Source organism: Micropterus salmoides, unplaced genomic scaffold, assembly GCF_014851395.1.
Source record: "Micropterus salmoides isolate LMB-PRFRI ecotype aquatic unplaced genomic scaffold, ASM1485139v1 Ms_hic_scaffold_18, whole genome shotgun sequence".
Classification (NCBI taxonomy): domain Eukaryota; kingdom Metazoa; phylum Chordata; class Actinopteri; order Centrarchiformes; family Centrarchidae; genus Micropterus; species Micropterus salmoides.
The window spans coordinates 33,055,113-33,072,614 of NW_024040928.1; the positions used below are offsets into that span (position 1 = coordinate 33,055,113).

General features: G+C 46.0%; 1 protein-coding gene across 1 annotated transcript; it reads left to right on the forward strand.

The window, feature by feature from the left end:
- Positions 1 to 145: 145 nt before the first annotated feature.
- On the forward strand, positions 146 to 16,104 carry asb2a.2 (ankyrin repeat and SOCS box containing 2a, tandem duplicate 2). The gene is made up of 9 exons (XM_038727114.1): positions 146 to 530; positions 1,505 to 1,828; positions 2,445 to 2,614; positions 6,798 to 6,953; positions 7,034 to 7,276; positions 7,385 to 7,556; positions 8,527 to 9,097; positions 9,173 to 9,326; positions 14,629 to 16,104. The coding sequence occupies exons 2-9, from the start codon at positions 1,512 to 1,514 to the stop codon at positions 14,772 to 14,774; spliced, it is 1,929 nt and encodes a 642-aa protein (XP_038583042.1). The 5' UTR covers positions 146 to 530; positions 1,505 to 1,511; the 3' UTR covers positions 14,775 to 16,104.
- The last annotated feature ends 1,398 nt before the right edge of the window (positions 16,105 to 17,502 follow it).

Here is a 17,502-nt window from a genome sequence, read left to right on the forward strand (position 1 = left end):
CATGGAAACGGCGAGTATAAGTGACCAGAGTCATTGACAGAGTGCCGCTTGATCAGCAGTCCAGTTCCTGTGAAGATCCACAGGGGCCCCTGCTGGTGTCCTGTTCACTACAACAGAGGAAGGGTGGAGGGCCTCACACTGAGCCGTGAGGGGCCCCTCTGAGACACTCTCTCAGAGCATCAGTGGGCGCCTCCTTCTGCTCCTCACTGGATGAACCCTGAATCCTGCCTTTGGTGACAGGTGTTTTAATGGTTGACTCTGATCAGCTGACACGTTTCCATGGAAAAGTGTAAATGACGGAGTCCCTGTGCCTCTGAGCAGGGACACAACCAGACAGGAAGTTGGGCAGTTTAGTTTTCTGACCATGAGCCAGCAGAGTTTCAGTATCAGAGTTCTAGCTGACTGTGTTCTCCTGCAGAACAAGACTCCGTCTGCTTTAACCCCAAACTCAGACCTGCTGCTCTGCCGCCGATGGCAGACGTCTGCTGAAGGCTGACGGAGGACTGCATCCTGATTGGACCGTTCCACAGGTAGGCCTGCGTTTCATCAATTCTTTCAGGGTTTGGTTCAGACCCTGTCCAGTAAAGTCCAGACTGATGTTAGCAGCACTCTCACAGACTGCTCACCTTTTACACCTTAACTACTTATTGATCAGACAGAAGAATGAAACCAAATATATTTCCATATGTGGACCTTCGACACTTTAACAGACACTTCAAGACATATTTATAACGTGCTGTTGATGCACAGCAGTTGTTGTGTATCGTGTTGCATGTTGTTGAATTATGTGGTGTTATTTATATACCATCTATTATTTTATTCTAACTTTAGATACGTGTGTTAATGTCCTGTGTAATGGGGTCATTTCAGCTCTGCAATTGGAACGAATAAGGAGCTTGACCCTCGTGCTGCTTTATTTCTGTATTATTTAATGATGCTGAAGTTTTAATGTGTTGTGATGTTTTTCCATGTTGTGTTGCTTTACGCTGTTTTTATGTTAGGGACCAATGAAATCACAGGAAAAACAATTGAAGGCTTCTAATTATAGATTTCTGAAACTCTTTTAAAGCAGAAACCATGATCATATGTATGTCGCTGATATTTATCAGCATCTTGTTCAAATTCAGTTTGTGTTTCATAAAACTGTAAAAGGAAGAAAACCTGTGTTTTGGAGCTTCTGCCGAGCAGATGCTCAGCTGTGTCCGAATACTTTGGCTTCGGGACAGAGAAAAGAAACACCAGTGACCTCCATGGCGTCCCGCCACAGTCACTGATCCCTCGTTTTCCAGCAGGTTCAGCCATATTTAAAGAGGTCGACCTCAAGTTACCGGCTGCTGTTTACATGCAGAGCTCTTATTTATCCCAGTAACTGTAGATTTAATGGCAAACGCTGCTGATGCTGCTGCCTCCCTGCTGCTGAATATCACCTTGTGCTGAGTTCTGATCAGATGTACCAGAACTCTTTTCTCTTTTCTGAACAGCTGTTTCTGTCTCCACCCTTTAGACCGAACATGGCGGCCTCTGAGGTGAATCTGGAGGACTACAGTCTTTACAGTCACCTGTCTGATGAGGAGCTGTTACAGATCGCTGTGGAGAGAAGCCTGCAGCTTACTCCATACTCTGTTCAGAGCACATCATCATCATCCTCAGCCCCTCCCGCCCCTGCTGCGCCCTATCAAACAAACCCCAGACAGAGACATCCTGACCCCCACAGACACCTGCCCTACATCCCTTTATACCAACCTCCACCTCCAGACACCCTACATGTCCCAAACTGTGCAAACTCCCCGAAAGGCCAGTCCCAGTTCAACTACAGCGCCCCCAAGAGGTGAGTCAGTCCAGAGAGGAAGTTCACAGCCTGCAAACATAGAAAACACAGGAAAACACATGTAATGTTCCAAAAACTGGACAATAAGCAAACATTCAAGTTAAAGTCTTTCTCGAGCTGCTTCATGGCCTTTCTCAGGATGGATGGTGAATTAATTTAGACGCCTCTGCACGTTTAGTTTCACCCATTGATAGAGTGAGATGTTTCATCAGACACCTGCTTGTAGTAGGGGCGGCTGTGGCTCAGGAGGTAGAGCGGGTTGGCTGTTAATCGGAAGGTCGGCAGTTCAATCCCTGGCTCCCCTTGGTTGCGTGTCGAAGTGTCCCTGGGCAAGATACTGAACCCCGAATTCCGCCAGTGTATGAGTGAGTGTGAATGTTAGTTTCTGTTTGAGCACTTAGGCTCAGTGTATGAATGTGTATGACTGGTGAATGCAGATGTAGTGTAAAAGCGCTTTGAGTGGTCGAAAAGACTAGAAAGGCGCTATACAAGTACGGAGCATTTACATTAGCCATCAGGGTCCACCACACCCCAGTCTGGTAGATCTGCTGACCTGTTTACAGTTCCTTCTTGTTATCTGGTCCTCGTACCGAATGCTTGTTTGTTTTTGTCTCAGAGAGTTCAGTCCTCTGCAGTCTCTGATAATAAACGGAGATGCAGAAGCTTTGATGAATTTGGTCAGACGGAGGTCCGGCAGTCTGATGGAGCCGAACGACGAAGGCTGGATCGCTCTTCATGAAGCCGCTTATTACGGACAGCTGCAGTGTGTCAGCATCCTCATCAGAGGTGAGTTCTGGTTGTCTGATGAAGGAGAGGATTTGGGTTTGTTTACACCTGGTCAACCACATACTGAATTAATCACACACTGTTTGTAATGCATGAACCCCAGGCGTCTGGTTCCTGGGCCTGATCTAATTTGCAAATAAAACGTTTTTACATAATGTTACTGATACAGTCCAAGCCTTATCTGAAGACTCCACAAGAGTTAATGTGATGATTTCAGTTCAAGTTCAAGTTGTCAAACAGGGATTACGTCTGTGCCCTGTTTTATTTATTTATATGATTGCTGTTGTTTTATTGTTATGTGATAGGAAAATCCACCAATATGTTGATGACACTGTGTTTTACTTCTCCCGTTCTGTTGAAATTACATTTCTACCGCTTTCATCTCATTTTCCTCAACTGAGAATTTAACTGCCGATTCTTCAACTAAAATTAATTTCTTTCAATACTTCAGATGAACCTTCCTGATCAATTTATTGTTTCTTAAACTCCTTAAACTAAAAGGCAATCTTCAGCTTCACTCAGCAACCGCACTTAAATGGAGACTTCCACTTGACCTGCCTCAACTCCTTTCAGTGTTCTTCCTTCAGTAGGAACTATTTCATATTTTAACCTGCAAATTGGCATCTGTGGGAACTTTTTCTTCAGAAAACATTGAACATTTTCCAGTTTTCTATTTACAGTATATACAGTATGCATGGTAGGAAATATGAACATGTTCATAAAACGATTCAGGTTCCTTTTTATTAAATTCAGAAGTTACATATGAAGCCAAAACATATGTTAAATTCACATTTAGATTGGACCAACCATCATATTTGTTCATGTAAACCCACCTGCCTTGACCGGTTGGTTTGGGGAAAGGAACACAGTTGCACGATGCAGGTTCTACATAGGGATGTAAAGTAAGAAATAACAATATTATCAATAAAAATAATAGTAATAATGAATATAATAAAGGTTTATATGAAGGAAATGCTGGACTTGGTTGAAAATACTCAAAGACATTTCACCTCTCAACTGAAGAAGTCTGTCGGATGATGGACGAAGTATCTTTAAGAAATCCAACCAAGGTTAAAGTCAAGGGCAACTGGACTTGGTTGAAGATACTGGAAGACGTTTCGTCCCTCATCCAAAGGACTTCTTCAGTTCTGACTGACTGGCAGGGAAACTCAGCTATTTAACCTCAGTGGGGTCGTTTGCCAGGATCGTCGATACTGCTGGTTCGTTAGTGTTCCTGGTTGCGGTCCTGGTAGCAGTCGTTACGGTCGTTAGGACTAACGGTGGCCAAGACTGAACGACCATCGTTGGTATCGTCACCTGAGGCCAATAGGTTACGTTTGTTGAGTTTCCTGGGAAGTGATGAAAGGACAGCATTGTAAGTGGGGGATAAGTGGTGGCGTAGACCCCCTCCTCTGTTCAATTACGGCTTCTCCACCCGGGTGTAGATGGCTTCTTCACACCAGAAGATGTTCACAACAACAGTTTGGCCTTCCTGGACTGCGCTGTACACATTGAAGAGGACAGGAGCCTGCAGATTGGTGTTTACAGAAAACCCCCACACACAGACCAATACCTACTGTTCGATTCCCACCACCCACTGGAGCACAAGCTAGGGGTCATGAGAACACTGCACCACAGAGCGGAAAACATACCAACAAGCGCCCAAGCCAGAGAGAAGGAACATAACCACCTGAAGGGGGCACTTACAGCCTGTGGATACCCTAAATGGACTTTTGTGAAGACAGCCACAAAATCCAAGAAGAACAAAACTACAGGGGAGGAAAAGAAGGTCAAACGCAACAACATTGTGATTCCATACGTGTCTGGAGTATCAGAGAAACTCAGGAGGATTTTCAACAAACACAACATCCCTGTGTTTTTTAAACCCAAGAACACACTAAGACAGATGCTGGTCCACCCCAAAGACCGCACACCCAAACACAAGAAAAGCAATCTAGTGTATGCGGTCCAATGCAGTGAGGAATGCACAGACCTGTATATTGGGGAGACTAAACAACCACTACACAAACGCATGGCTCAACACAGAAGGGCCAACTCCTCAGGTCAAGACTCTGCAGTCTACTTACATCTGAAGGACAGAGGACACTCGTTTGAGGACCACCAGGTGCACATTTTAGACAGAGAAGATGGATGGTTTGAAAGAGGTGTCAAGGAAGCATCTACACCAGGGTTGAGAAGCCGTCATTGAACAGGGGAGGGGGTCTACGCCACCACTTATCCCCCACTTACAATGCTGTCCTTTCATCACTTCCCAGGAAACTCAACAAACGTAACCTATTGGCCTCAGCTGAAGATGCCAACGATGGTCGTTCAGTCTTGGCCACAGGTAGTCTTAACGACCGTAACGACTGTCGTCACAGCAACAAGGAACACTAACGAACCAGCAGTATCGACGATCCTGGCAAACGACCCCACTGAGGTTAAATAGCTGAGTTTCCCTGCCAGTCAGTCAGAACTGAAGAAGTCCTTTGGATGAGGGACGAAACGTCTTCCAGTATCTTCAACCAAGTCCAGTTGCCCTTGACTTTAACCTTCTTTGGATAACTATGACCTGGATGACTGAGAATCTTCATAGACATCTTGCTGGCAGAAAGGTTTTTCCCGACCCAGAGGTGGCGGATACTCCTATCCCTGAAGCTGAACCTGATGAGTTGGTTCAGAAACCTCCTGAAGTTTATTCTGTTGGTGTCTTGACTAGGGCACAGGCTCGTAAGCAGGCCCAAGGGGTGGATCTCTCCGAGTCATTGTTCTCCTCTGTGTCTAGTGTAGCAGACCTAAATTTTAATTATGCATTTTAATAAATTTTTGAGAATTGATACCCAATTATGAATTTTAATATTCATAAAATCAAAACAGATTCCTCGTTTCAGGGCACCACCGGAGTTGTTATAATCCTAGAGTCTCCGGACCTCTAGGTAGTTTTGAATAATTATACAATTATTACTAGTGATCAGTTAGTTAATAATCGCTCAATTATCTTAAATCAATCAGTCAGTCTCATATCTAAAGGGTCAATTCTCTTGGCAGGGACGTACAAATAGGCAACACACACAGTTCTTGATTATATTACAGTGAATTTATTCTCTAACTAAGGTGATAAGAAGATGGTTGGATACAGGGAACATAAACATTTGCTGAACAATGAGCCTGGAGGTTCGGTTGTGGGAAGCATTTGACTCATACGGCATAGAAGAGCTAATGAAAGTAAACTAATGCTATGATTTAGGAGTTAAAATGGACATCTGATCACAGAACGTGCGTTAAGTCTTACTGCTTGTCGACAGCCTGCTTTTGGCCTGTTGCACGGGTCCCACGCTAGCTGCCGATCCTGGCTTTTTGCTAGGGATTCTCCGGGGTTCTCCGTGTCTGATTGAAAACGCCTCCTCCGTCTGGCAATTCGGCTGTTTTCAGGTTTCCTTCGTTGTAGCTGGCGAGACCACGTGGCTTGGTCTGACCTCGGTGAAGTTGGCTCGACGAAAAAGGCTTAAAATGGAACTTGGTCGTTCCTGAATTAGTCCAGTGTAACTTAACGGACTCATAACTTTAACAAACAAAAGAAATAAAGAAATTAAAAACAAACTGAAGGCAGATCGATGTCGCGGCACTTCAGGTGTGTAGCTTCAGGCGAACAAAGGCCTGTCTCACTGGCCGAGTCTGAGGGCGTTGCCTGGCGAGGCACGAAGCGTCCAGCGAGCAGAGCAGAGTGCAAGAGAGCCAACAGCGAAGAAGTGAAGAGCGCAGCGAGGTCACGTGTCGCTCTTTTGTTGCCTGGGGTGTGGTTCCCCAGGGGGCGTCTCCAGAATAAAAGTTGACGGGAGAAATCAAAGAAAGAAAGTGTGTGTGGGGTAGTTTTGTTGTTCTGACCTACAATGAACTCCGATTTTAACTAGACCGTGAATCATAAAACAAATCCAATGTAAGACTTGTGTCGTGGGGGGGCGGTCAGTAAAAGACTTCGGTGAAGGATGCACTGGTGTATCCTCGCTCATAGCTCCTCAGAGATCGCTCCTCAATCCTCGCTCCTTGGAGCACAAATAAGAGCATTGGGACGGCGGAGATGGACAACTTCCGGGTAAAGCAAAGAGTGGGGAAACAACAAATAAGAGACTTGAGAAGCAGCAAATCAAACACAGTTTGACCTCTGACCATTGTCTGTCCTCAGCTCATCCCGAGTCCGTGAACAGATGCACTTTAAATAATCAGACCGCTCTGCTGCTGGCTGCTGATCGAGGAAATGTTTCCTGTGTCCACTTCCTCTTGAAGCACAGAGCTGATCCGAACATCGCCAGCAAAGACCAAGAGACGCCACTGTTCGCAGGTGAGCTGACACCACAGCGCCTGCTGAAAGATGCAGAGTTTGATCGTCTTGGTCCAGCCTGAAACTGTTTTTTATTTCAGCCTGTGAACATCCGAACAAAGCCATTGTGGAACTGCTGCTGAGGTTTGGAGCCAAGGTGAATCGCTGCACTCAGGGAGGAAGTGCTCTGCATGAAGCTTGCAGACACGGACAGGTGGACATCTGCAGGGTGTTACTAGAGGCCGGAGCCAATATACACAGCAAAAACATCTACGGCATCCAGCCGCTCTTCACCGCCGCACAGCACGGACTCTGCGATATCCTCCAGCTGCTGGCTGAGAAAGGTCAGTCCTGCAGACCTGTCCATGAATTCTCTTTTTGTCTCTCAGGTGCAGATATAAATGGACAGGCTGATGTTGAAGTGTTTCTAAATGTGTTTTCGTGTCTCTCAGGTGCAGATATAAATGGAGAGGCAAGGGACGGAGCCTCGCCGCTGTATGAAGCTTGTAAGAACGGTCATGTTGCTGCTGTGGAGGTGCTGCTCTCTCTGAAAGCTGACGCTAACCGATCCATGAAGTCTGGCCTGCTGCCTCTTCATGTGGCTGTTCAGAACAATCACACACGGTCTGAGACGCTCGGAGTCTGAAACTGCATGTTTTCAACCAGCACGTTCTCACTCCAGACTCGTCACATATTGAAGCTCAAGTTAGCAACAAGAAATATGCAACATCCGGTTAGACTTTCAAAATAAAAATCGCCATTTTGAAACGGCATTAAAGTCGTGAAACGTTGCAATTTGGTTAGGTTCAGGCACAAAAAGGACTTGCTTAAGCAACGAAGGTTAAAGTCAAGGGCAACTGGACTTGGTTGAAGACACTAGAAGACGTTTCGTCCCTCATCCAAGGGACTTCTTTAGTTCTGACTGACTGGTAGGGAAACTCAGCTATTTAACCTCAGTGGGGTCGTTTTCCAGGATCGTCGATACTGCTGGTTCGTTAGTATTCCTGGTTAGGGAACACTAATGAAACAGCAGAATCGAATGCTATCTTTAACCAAGTCCAGTTGCCCTTGACTTTAACCTTCGTTGGATAACTATGACCTGGATGACTGAGAATCTTCACAGACGACTTGGTTAAGGTTAGGAAAAGATCCTGGTTTGGGTTAAAATAACTACGTACGTCAGTTAACATGTAAGTTAACTAACATTTCACACGAGACACAAACCCCGGTCTCCAGGTTCAAAGTCCAGGTTCTGGCCCTCCATCCACCCCAACCACCTCCTTACTCGGTTTTTACCGTCACAAACTGATGCTACAGGGCTTCCCCCACTGCGCTGACCCATGATGCTAAAGGCATGTCTCATGTAACGAGTCGGGGAGTGAGAACGGGTTGTATCAACTGTGTTTCATGGCTACTTGTTTAATCAACCCACTGGTTCTCTGTGGTTGACAAGTTCCTCTATAGAATAATCGCCAAAGAAGTCTGAGGTTACAACGTGAATGTCTTTAAAGTAACACCATGTTTGGTTGTCGGTCCTCAGTCCGACTCTGCTGATGATAAATCTTCCCTGACAGCTACCTCTTTGTATTTCCAGCATCGTGTCGCTGCTGATCCCAGTGACCAGCAAAGTCAGAGTCCAGCACAGCGGCATCAGTCCTCTGCACATCGCCGCAGAGAACAACAGGGATGATATCCTGGAGCTGTTGATTGAATCCGGCTTCAACGTCAATGCCAAGCTGTCGGAGGAACGATCCAGGATGTACGAGGACCGGCGAAGCACAGTGCTTTACTTCTCTGTCTCCAACGGGAACCTGGAGGCCAGCGAGATGCTGCTGGAGGCTGGAGCAGACCCCAACCTGGACGTCTTCAACCCGCTGCTCATTGGCGTCCGGCTCGGCTGGATGGACATGGCGACGCTGCTGCTGAAGTACGGGGCCAACGTCAACGCTCAGATCTCCACCCAGCCGTCCTCGTTCCCGTCGGCCATCCTGCTCAACATGGAGTCTCTGCCCATGCTCAAACTACTTCTGGACAACGGCTGCGATGCCCGGGCTTGCTTTGACTGTCCATACGGCCAAAAACCACATCCGGCCGTCGAGCCGTTACGCCGTCCCATCGAAGAACTGCAGGTCAACAGAGATGCTCCGCTGCAGAGCAGCATACAGGTAAGTCAGAAACATCCAGCATAAATCCATATATGTGAATATGATAAATTAAGGGTGTCCTCCATCTTGTTTCAGTTCTGCGAAGCCGTCTCCAGGTCGTCTTTGTGCCGTGTAAGCGGTCCGATCATCTCGGTGCTGCTTGACTACGTCAGTCATGTCCGTCTCTGCTCGCGGCTGCTGGAGGTTCTGGAGAGTCGCAGCGACTGGGCACCAATCATACTGAAAGCTCGTAAGCAACAAAAACAATGCTGTCAGGTGACTGAAGGTTCTCATAGCAACAGGAACTATGGGTGGGAGGGCCTGAGGTACTGGATCCGGTATCACAGCTGTGAACCAAGTTCCTACAAACATTCCCCAGTATATAAACGTGTTCTAGAGAAACTCCTGGAGAAATGTGTGAGCTCTCAGAAAGGCTCTGTAGTTTTCTAGAAACGGTTCATAGAAAAGGTTCCATATTTTCTACAAGGTTCTCTAAGTTCCTGAGAAGGTTCCTCTTCCTAAAGGTTCCTAAATGTCAAGGTCCTGGTTCAGACAAACTGTGGAGCCAATCAGGGAGCTAGAGTGAGCAGCTAGGCTGTGACCAAATGTAAGCAAGTGAGCAAGTTTGGTAGACAACACTTTGTGTACTGCACAAGCTACGATGTTGCTGTGGAGACTACTGGTCAGCCAGCAGTTTATCTAATATGGTGTCAGAAGTGTTGTTGAGACACAACCGATGCTGACTGGCCTCCCTGGAGACAGATTCACACGGTACATGCCGGCTGCTAAGTTGGGTGATTAAAAGGTCCAGGTTAGCACACTCATCTACGCCATGGGCTACGAAGCCAAAAATATCATTTATCAGAGCGCTCTGTGAATTGAGTTCCTTTGGAACCAAGAAAAGTGAACTTATCAGAGACAGACTGGAGGTCGGGATCTGTGAATACAGCTTATACCGGACCTCACCTTGGAAATTGCAGTGCAGACGGTAGGACAAGACCAGGACGTAGCGCAGCAGATAACCCAGCAGGAGCATCAGGCAACGGCAACCATCGAACAGGGGAGAGAGAGCCTGTCAAAGACAGAAGTAAAGAGAGAGAGAAAACTGGTGGGACTCCAGCCCCAGCCCAATAGATGAGGAGCAGGGGTGGATACAGCGGGTCATGCAACATCAAAAGAGAGAGAGACGGAGGAGACTCTGGCCAAGCTCAGTCTTCTGGTCTCTGGATGCAGCTTCAGGCTAACCCTAACCCTGTAGGGACCTTTTGATGCCTGCTGACAAGCTTCATCACGCCTTTTTTAAACTGCCTGCCTATTGGGATAAATATCCTCCCAGAACTGCTGAACTGCTGAAGGTACTAGAGGGAGTAGCTGTGTATGTGGACAAGGACATGTTGGACACGACACACACCTGCAGAGCTCATTGGACAGAATTAGCAGGACGACCTCAAACCCAACAAGGAGAAGTGTGTGTTCAGTTCCTGGCTCACATATAGTGGAGGCCAGTGATGTGAGAGTAGACGGGCAAAGTGAATGCCATCAGAGAGTTACAGGAGCCCACACATGTTCACCTCTAAAGCAGTAGATATCTGCCAAGCTACGATCTGCCGAACCCCAGGGACATGGGATTACCTCACCTGGCCCACTACGACCCTCAAAGGCAGCCAGCCGTTTCAGCAGCCAGGAGCATTTATGGGATAGGGGGCGCTCTTCTTCAGTTGCATGGTGTTCTGGGAGACGCTTTTAGCAGAGGTGTGGGCCTGTGAGAGGCTTCAGAGGTACCTGGTTGGTAGAGAACATGTCTGCTGGTCTAAACACAGTGTGGACACTTAGTTTCTGCCAGGAAAACAAGCGTACGCAGCACAAAGACCCAGTACAGCACACACCTCTGCCTGAACCACCGTGGCAGGACACAACCACCTGTGAGTACTGAGGCCAATGCAAATGTGGCACATTTAACTAAGTCACAGTTCTGACCAGATCCACGATACACAAGACCTGGAAAGACTTCTGCAGACTGTATGAAACCAGCAGAATCAAGTCCCCACAATCCTCAAGGAAAAGGGCAACCCACCTGACACCCACTGCTGGAAGCCCAGCTGAAGTGCTCATGGGACAGAAGATCAGAACCACACTCCCTTCAGACACAAGGAATCTGGTCCCTAAGTGGCCTGATAAAGTCCTCGTCAGACCACCACAGACACCTGGAGACATGGTGCAAAGGACTTGCCACAACCGGGAGATCAGATTCTGTTAAAGCTAGAAGAGGAAGGACACAGAAAGGACCAGTCGCCGGAGAGTGGTACTCATAGAAACTCACCCGAAGGTCAGATAGTGTTCAACCTGTGGTAAGACTGGAGAGGGAAGCATAATCATATAGAAGAGGTAAAGTAAGAACTCTGCAAATACCTGGAAGGAAAAGTCCAGAGGAAGGAGAGAGTTGATCCTGGAGGGAGAACGGGAGTAAGGGACGATTAGTTTGAGTTCATGATGTGTATGATGCTTTCAGGTGTGCCTGCCATGGTACCACACGATGTTATTGTGGACCCCTGTGGTCTAGAGAGTAGCTGCTCGGTCAGGGTTTCAGGTTAAACAGATACAACAAACTACTCGTTCTGAGTTCAAACAGAGTTCCATCTTGTTCCTAAGGTGTGAACGTTTGAAGTCATTCAAGGAAGGTTAAAATCAAGGATACTTGAAGATGCTTCTATGCTACAGTATCGATCATCTTGGCAACGACCCTACAGAGGTTAGATAGCTGTTTCCCTGCCAGTGAGTCAGAACTGTCTTTTGGATGAGGGTGTAGCAGACCTAAACATTTTTAGTTATGCATTTTAATAAATTTATGAGAATTGATACCCAATTATGAATTCATAATTGAAGATTCATAAAATCAAAATTTTCCTTGTTTCAGGGCACCACCGGAGTTGTTATAATCCTAGAGTCTCCGGACCTCTAGGTAGTTTAATAATTATACAATTATTACTAATGATCAGTTAGTTAATAATCGCTCAATTATCTTAAATCAATCAGTCAGTCTCATATCTAAAGGGTCAATTCTCTTGGCAGGGACGTACAAATAGGCAACACACACAGCTCTTGATTATATTACAGTGAATTTATTCTCTAACTAACGTGATAAAAAGATGATTGGATACAGGGAACATAAACATTTGCTGAACAATGAGCCTGGAGGTTCGGTTGTGGGAAGCATTTGACTCATACGGCATAGAAGAGCTAATGAAAGTAAACTAATGCTATAATTTAGGAGTTAAAATGGACATCTGATCACAGAACGTACGTTAAGTCTTACTGCTTGTCGACAGCCTGCTTTTGGCCTGTTGCACGGGTCCCACGCTAGCTGCCCGATCCTGGCTTTTTGCTAGGGATTCTCCGGGGTTCTCCGTGTCTGATTGAAAACGCCTCCTCCGTCTGGCAATTCGGCTGTTTTCAGGTTTCCTTCGTTGTAGCTGGCGAGACCACGTGGCTTGGTCTGACCTCGGTGAAGTTGGCTCGACGAAAAAGGCTTAAAATGGAACTTGGTCGTTCCTGAATTAGTCCAGTGTAACTTAACGGACTCATAACTTTAACAAACAAAAGAAATAAAGAAAATAAAACAAACTGAAGGCAGATCGATGTCGCGGCACTTCAGGTGTGTAGCTTCAGGCGAACAAAAGGCCGGTCTCACTGGCCGAGTCTGAGGGCGTTGCCTGGCGAGGCACGAAGTGTCCAGCGAGCAGGGCAGAGTGCAAGAGAGCCAACAGCGAAGAGAAGAGCGTGCGCGAGGTCGCGTGTCGCTCTTTTGTTGCCTGGGGTGTGGTTCCCCAGGGGGCGTCTCAGGTTTCCCCAGGGACTGCCTTTCTAAACTTAATGTCTAAAGAAAAAAATCTATTTGCACGTATTATAATCAAATATTTTCCACAATCGAACCTCAACGGTCAAACGGTTGTACTTTTCTAAGCATTTGGTAACAGGAAACAATTGTCACATTATTGGTCAGGATATTTATACATTTAACGGCATTTCCGACGAGGGCATGTAATACTTATTTCGTCCACTTGGGGGAGCTCAGGTTACATGAGGAAAGCTTGGATTAAATCAAAGATCGTCTCTCCTTAGGAACTGGGAATTTATTGATTCATCCTTAAATTCAAGCTGGCGATTAAGAGTATAGTAAAACATTTCTTTGTCATCATTTCTAAAGGAATTTTGTAAGAAAGTATTATGAACAAGCATTGATTACATTAGATGAAGGAGTGTCTTGCTGAAAATAAAAACACTGCACAAGTAACTTCTTTTCAGCACTAATATCAACAACAGATAGCAACAACAGTTAACATAACTACTCAAATAGAGGCAAACATATTCAGATAACTAAAGATTTAATTAAATGCTTTGAGTCTTTGGAGACTGCAGTCCTTTTACATTGAAAGTTCAGTGTCTGGACCTTGTCACACTTGGGTGAGACAGGGGTTTTCCTTTTTGATGTGGTAATAAAACAAAGAATAAGGTCAGTTGCCACGGAAACGTGTGTGGGGGGGGCCAGTTTTGATAGGCTGTTCAGGGAGATGCCAATGGCTGGCTCGTGTCCCTTTGTCAGTTTAACAGTCAGGCCCCGTGTTATCAGCTTCGGAATCAAAAAGGTGCCAGTTTTATGGTCGGGATAGCACTTAGAGAAAGCAACTTTGACCCCTCCCCATCTTCTCTGGGGAGGAAAAAGGAATTTAGGGTAGCTCCAAATTTATTCCATGTAAAACGCACAAATCCACACTGTTGTTCACTACAAGGGCGAAAAACATTCTTCAACCAAGCTGCCCCTGATTATAACCTTCCTTCTAAAACATCCTGAGGTTTTAGAACATGTTCATGTACCCGACCGGTGTTTCTGATCTTTTAACTAACGGGGAACAAAACTGAATGAACATTTGAAATAACTCAATACACCACAAACAGACCACAGACTGCTGAGCTGGGGGTGGAGACAGTGCTGTCAGGGGGCGGGGCTTACATGATGAGGGACCAGGACTCTGTACCACGAAGCCAGGATCACTTTCTGTTATCTGGCTTCACTAACCCTAACAATCACTCTGGCTCAGCGGTCACAAAGCTGGTTATTAAAACAGTAAGTCAACCCTGGGTTTCCCAATCCAGGAGCGTGTTCACATAAAAGAGGCGGAGTCAGCAGCAGATGACCAATCAGACAGTGATGAGTCCAACGGCAACAGAGCGAGCAAACTGTGGTATTAGACAGAGTCTTCAGAAAAGTTACTCTCATCACTGCAGCCAACATAAAGCACAGCTATAAGACTACAGATGGTGACGTCATTTTCCAGAGAGCTGATTGGTCAGTAGGCGGTGTTTTAAAGAGTTGATCTCTGATCTGGAACAGAACCTGGAGCAGGTTAGCCGTTCAGCATCAGGTACTATTGTAAGGAGAGAACCACCGTTGTGGTTCTGAAAACCTGAGTTAGCTCGCTAAGCTCACTTCCTGCTTCGTGGTACAGGCCCCTGGTCTGGTCTGAGTCTCTAACCTGTCTGTGTTTTCTGTTCAGTTCCTCCTCATCCTCTGATGCAGCTCTGCAGGTTGAAGATCAGACATCTGGTCGGAGTCCGGAGACTCAAACTGCTCCCCTCTCTGCCACTTCCTGTCCGACTCATCCGCTTCCTGCTCCACGACGTCCACTGCTCGCTCGCCTGATAGCCACACGTGTTGGCAGCTCGCCGGCGCAGGGAGTAACCGCTAACCGGCCTCGTTCACAAACCTTTTACGCACAAATAAGTATTTTCTTATTAAATTTGTTCGTACTCTGCCTCGGAACAAGCGCACGCCCGGTGATGGAGGCGGGCTGTCAATGCACACCTTGGTACTAAATGCATGTTAAAGCCATCAACTAAGGCTGTAATAGACAGCGACATGTCAATGCTTTGGCCAAATGTGTTGGATCAGCTGATGTCATAATTGAAATATTCAGTCCCAGGACCATGTTGACATGTGACACTTTCGGTTGTTTTTGCTGACTGAAACGTGTAGAATAATGAGCCGCTTTTAGTTTCTTCAGGCGTGAAGTTCTTTTTGATTCTCACCGCTTCCTCCATGATACTCCTCTAGGCAAACCGCTTCCTCACATGGACAGATGGGGGCATGGTAGAAGGCTGATTTTAAATTGTGGGCACCAGGGATGTCACGAGAACCGACACTTCAGAACCAAGTCAATACCAAACTTCTGAAAACACGTCGGTTCTCTTTTTGCTAGGTACTGTAGATCAGAAGAGCAGTGAGTAGCTGCGTGTGGCTGAAGCTAGTTTGGTTTTTTTCAACATAGAAATGTCAAACCACTGCCAAGACAGACCAGCTCTCATCTGTCCTGGACGTCTTTCTGATGTTTTTAGTAAAGGAGTGTCGGGTGAAGTATGTGGGATTTTTACTGTTGTCCGTATCGACTACTAAATTTCTGGTGTCGAGACATCCTACTGGGAACTTAACTTAAGGAATGTTACTTGCACAACTTACGTAACCTGCATAACTTCAGTAAAATATTTAATGTTGACTTTTTGTTTGACGTGGGAAACGAACACCGGTCTCCTGGTTGAAAGTCTGGTTTATGTCTCATCATCCACCCCAACCACCTCCTTACTCTGACTTCCTGTTAAATACCCTCCACCTACCTTTAGCGTGGTAAACTGACACTACAGGGCGCCTCCCAGTGCGTCCCAAACTGATGCCGACAGGTCTTGACCATGGGTCCATATGTGACGACTTGAGAGAAAACAGGTTACTGGTCTCATACTGGTCTTCTACCATATTTACATCATCGTAAGACCACGCCCATCTTTTAGAAAAAGACGGAGAGACTTCGTCTCTTGTGAAAGTGGGACACACTTCAGTTATATGGAACCTAAAACCACGTTATTTATTTCATGTTTTACTGTGTTCGTTTGTATCTCAGCAGAAGTGAACTGTCTTGGTTTCTCTTCTCTAAAACAATGTTTCCCAGTGCTTTCTAATAAAAACTGATTTAACTTGTGAACTTGGTGGTGTTTTCAGGGCCCGTGAAATGTCTTTGACCTGTGTCTCTCCCGTTCTATAAGAGGAACATCCAAACCTCTTTAAATCAGTTAAAAGCTGATTTAATTATGATTTTCTGTGAAGTGTCTCGTGTGTCTCCTCTGTCCTCAGACAGCTTCAGAGAAATGAAAAAAGATATGAGTGGTTAAATTTACACGTCTAGAAACACGTGATGGGTCATCGAAGGTCACAGGGAAACGTAGCTGCATGTTAGCAGCCAGAGGGGTCTCTGATGCTTTCTGCATCAGGACCTGGTTCGTGGAGGTTTCATGGATTTAAATTGCCATTAAAAGGCGTTTTGTGAACTTCTGGTTCCTGTGGTGGTGACACATGTTGGTAAAGCTCGGCTCTGACCTTGTTTACTCACTTTCACTCAGCAGCTGAATCTAAGAATAACATGCACATGTGCATGCTCACATTCACTTTATCTGGGTCAGAACTGGTGGTCTGATTGGTCAGTTTACTGATAAAATAAAACTTTATTAGTTTAGCGTGTAAAAATAATCCACTTCTCAGGGCTTTCATGCTGAACCAGGATTAAAACAGTTCAGGAGGCAATGAGACAAAAACATTCAGACAATTAATACATAATGCAGAAATCAAATCAAATATCAACAGTAATTATAATATTTGGGGTTAAATCAGTTCTCTCTGTCAGAGTAACCTGGAATAACCCCTGGTTATTGTGGCTGGTCTGATTGGATCAACACGTGTAGGGATCTAAACTGGTTCATCCATCCATCGTCAGCCTGTTATCTGTGCTGGGTCGCGGGGGGGCTGGAGCCGGTCCCACTGGGTGAGAGGCGGGGTACGCCCCGGGACCAGTTGTCAGTCCATCACAGGGCTGACACGGTTCAGAAATACTGACATGACCCTTTAATCAGAGTTAAACTGCTTTCTGGAACAGGCCCTTGAACACTGACTGGTCTGAATGAGATTTGTAAAATCCCAGACTAACCCTGGACAGATCAGGGATCAACCTGGGCCAGACCACATGTAAACCCTGGACGTTGCTCAGATAAACTCAGGATAGAGCTCCGATTAAACCGGGTTAAATCACAGATTATCCTGGACAGAGCTCAGATGAACTCAAAATCCGGTTTAATTTAAGACAGATCTGGGATTCACCCTTGAAAGATTAACCCTGGAAAGTCCTGGGATTAACTGGGGTCCAATCACAGGGAAATCCTGGACAGACCAAAACTGAACCCTGCACTGATTACAGACAGATTTAAGAAAGATCTGCGATTAAGTCTTTTGTGTTTATTTTGGTGTAATACACCTTTTGTACACTGGGGGGCAGTTAGTTCATCCCTCACTGGCCACCTGTGATTGGTGATGGATGTTCCTGTGCTGCCGT

What these genes read in the sequence shown, in the direction of transcription:
- asb2a.2 (XM_038727114.1), top strand. Translation starts at nt 1,512, where the DNA reads ATGGCGGCCTCTGAGGTGAATCTGGAGGACTACAGTCTTTACAGTCAC. An exon ending in AGAGACGCCACTGTTCGCAG is followed by an intron (nt 6,954 to 7,033) that starts GTGAGCTGACAC and finishes TTTTTATTTCAG; the next exon opens with CCTGTGAACATCCGAACAAA. An exon ending in GTTCAGAACAATCACACACG is followed by an intron (nt 7,557 to 8,526) that starts GTCTGAGACGCT and finishes TTGTATTTCCAG; the next exon opens with CATCGTGTCGCTGCTGATCC.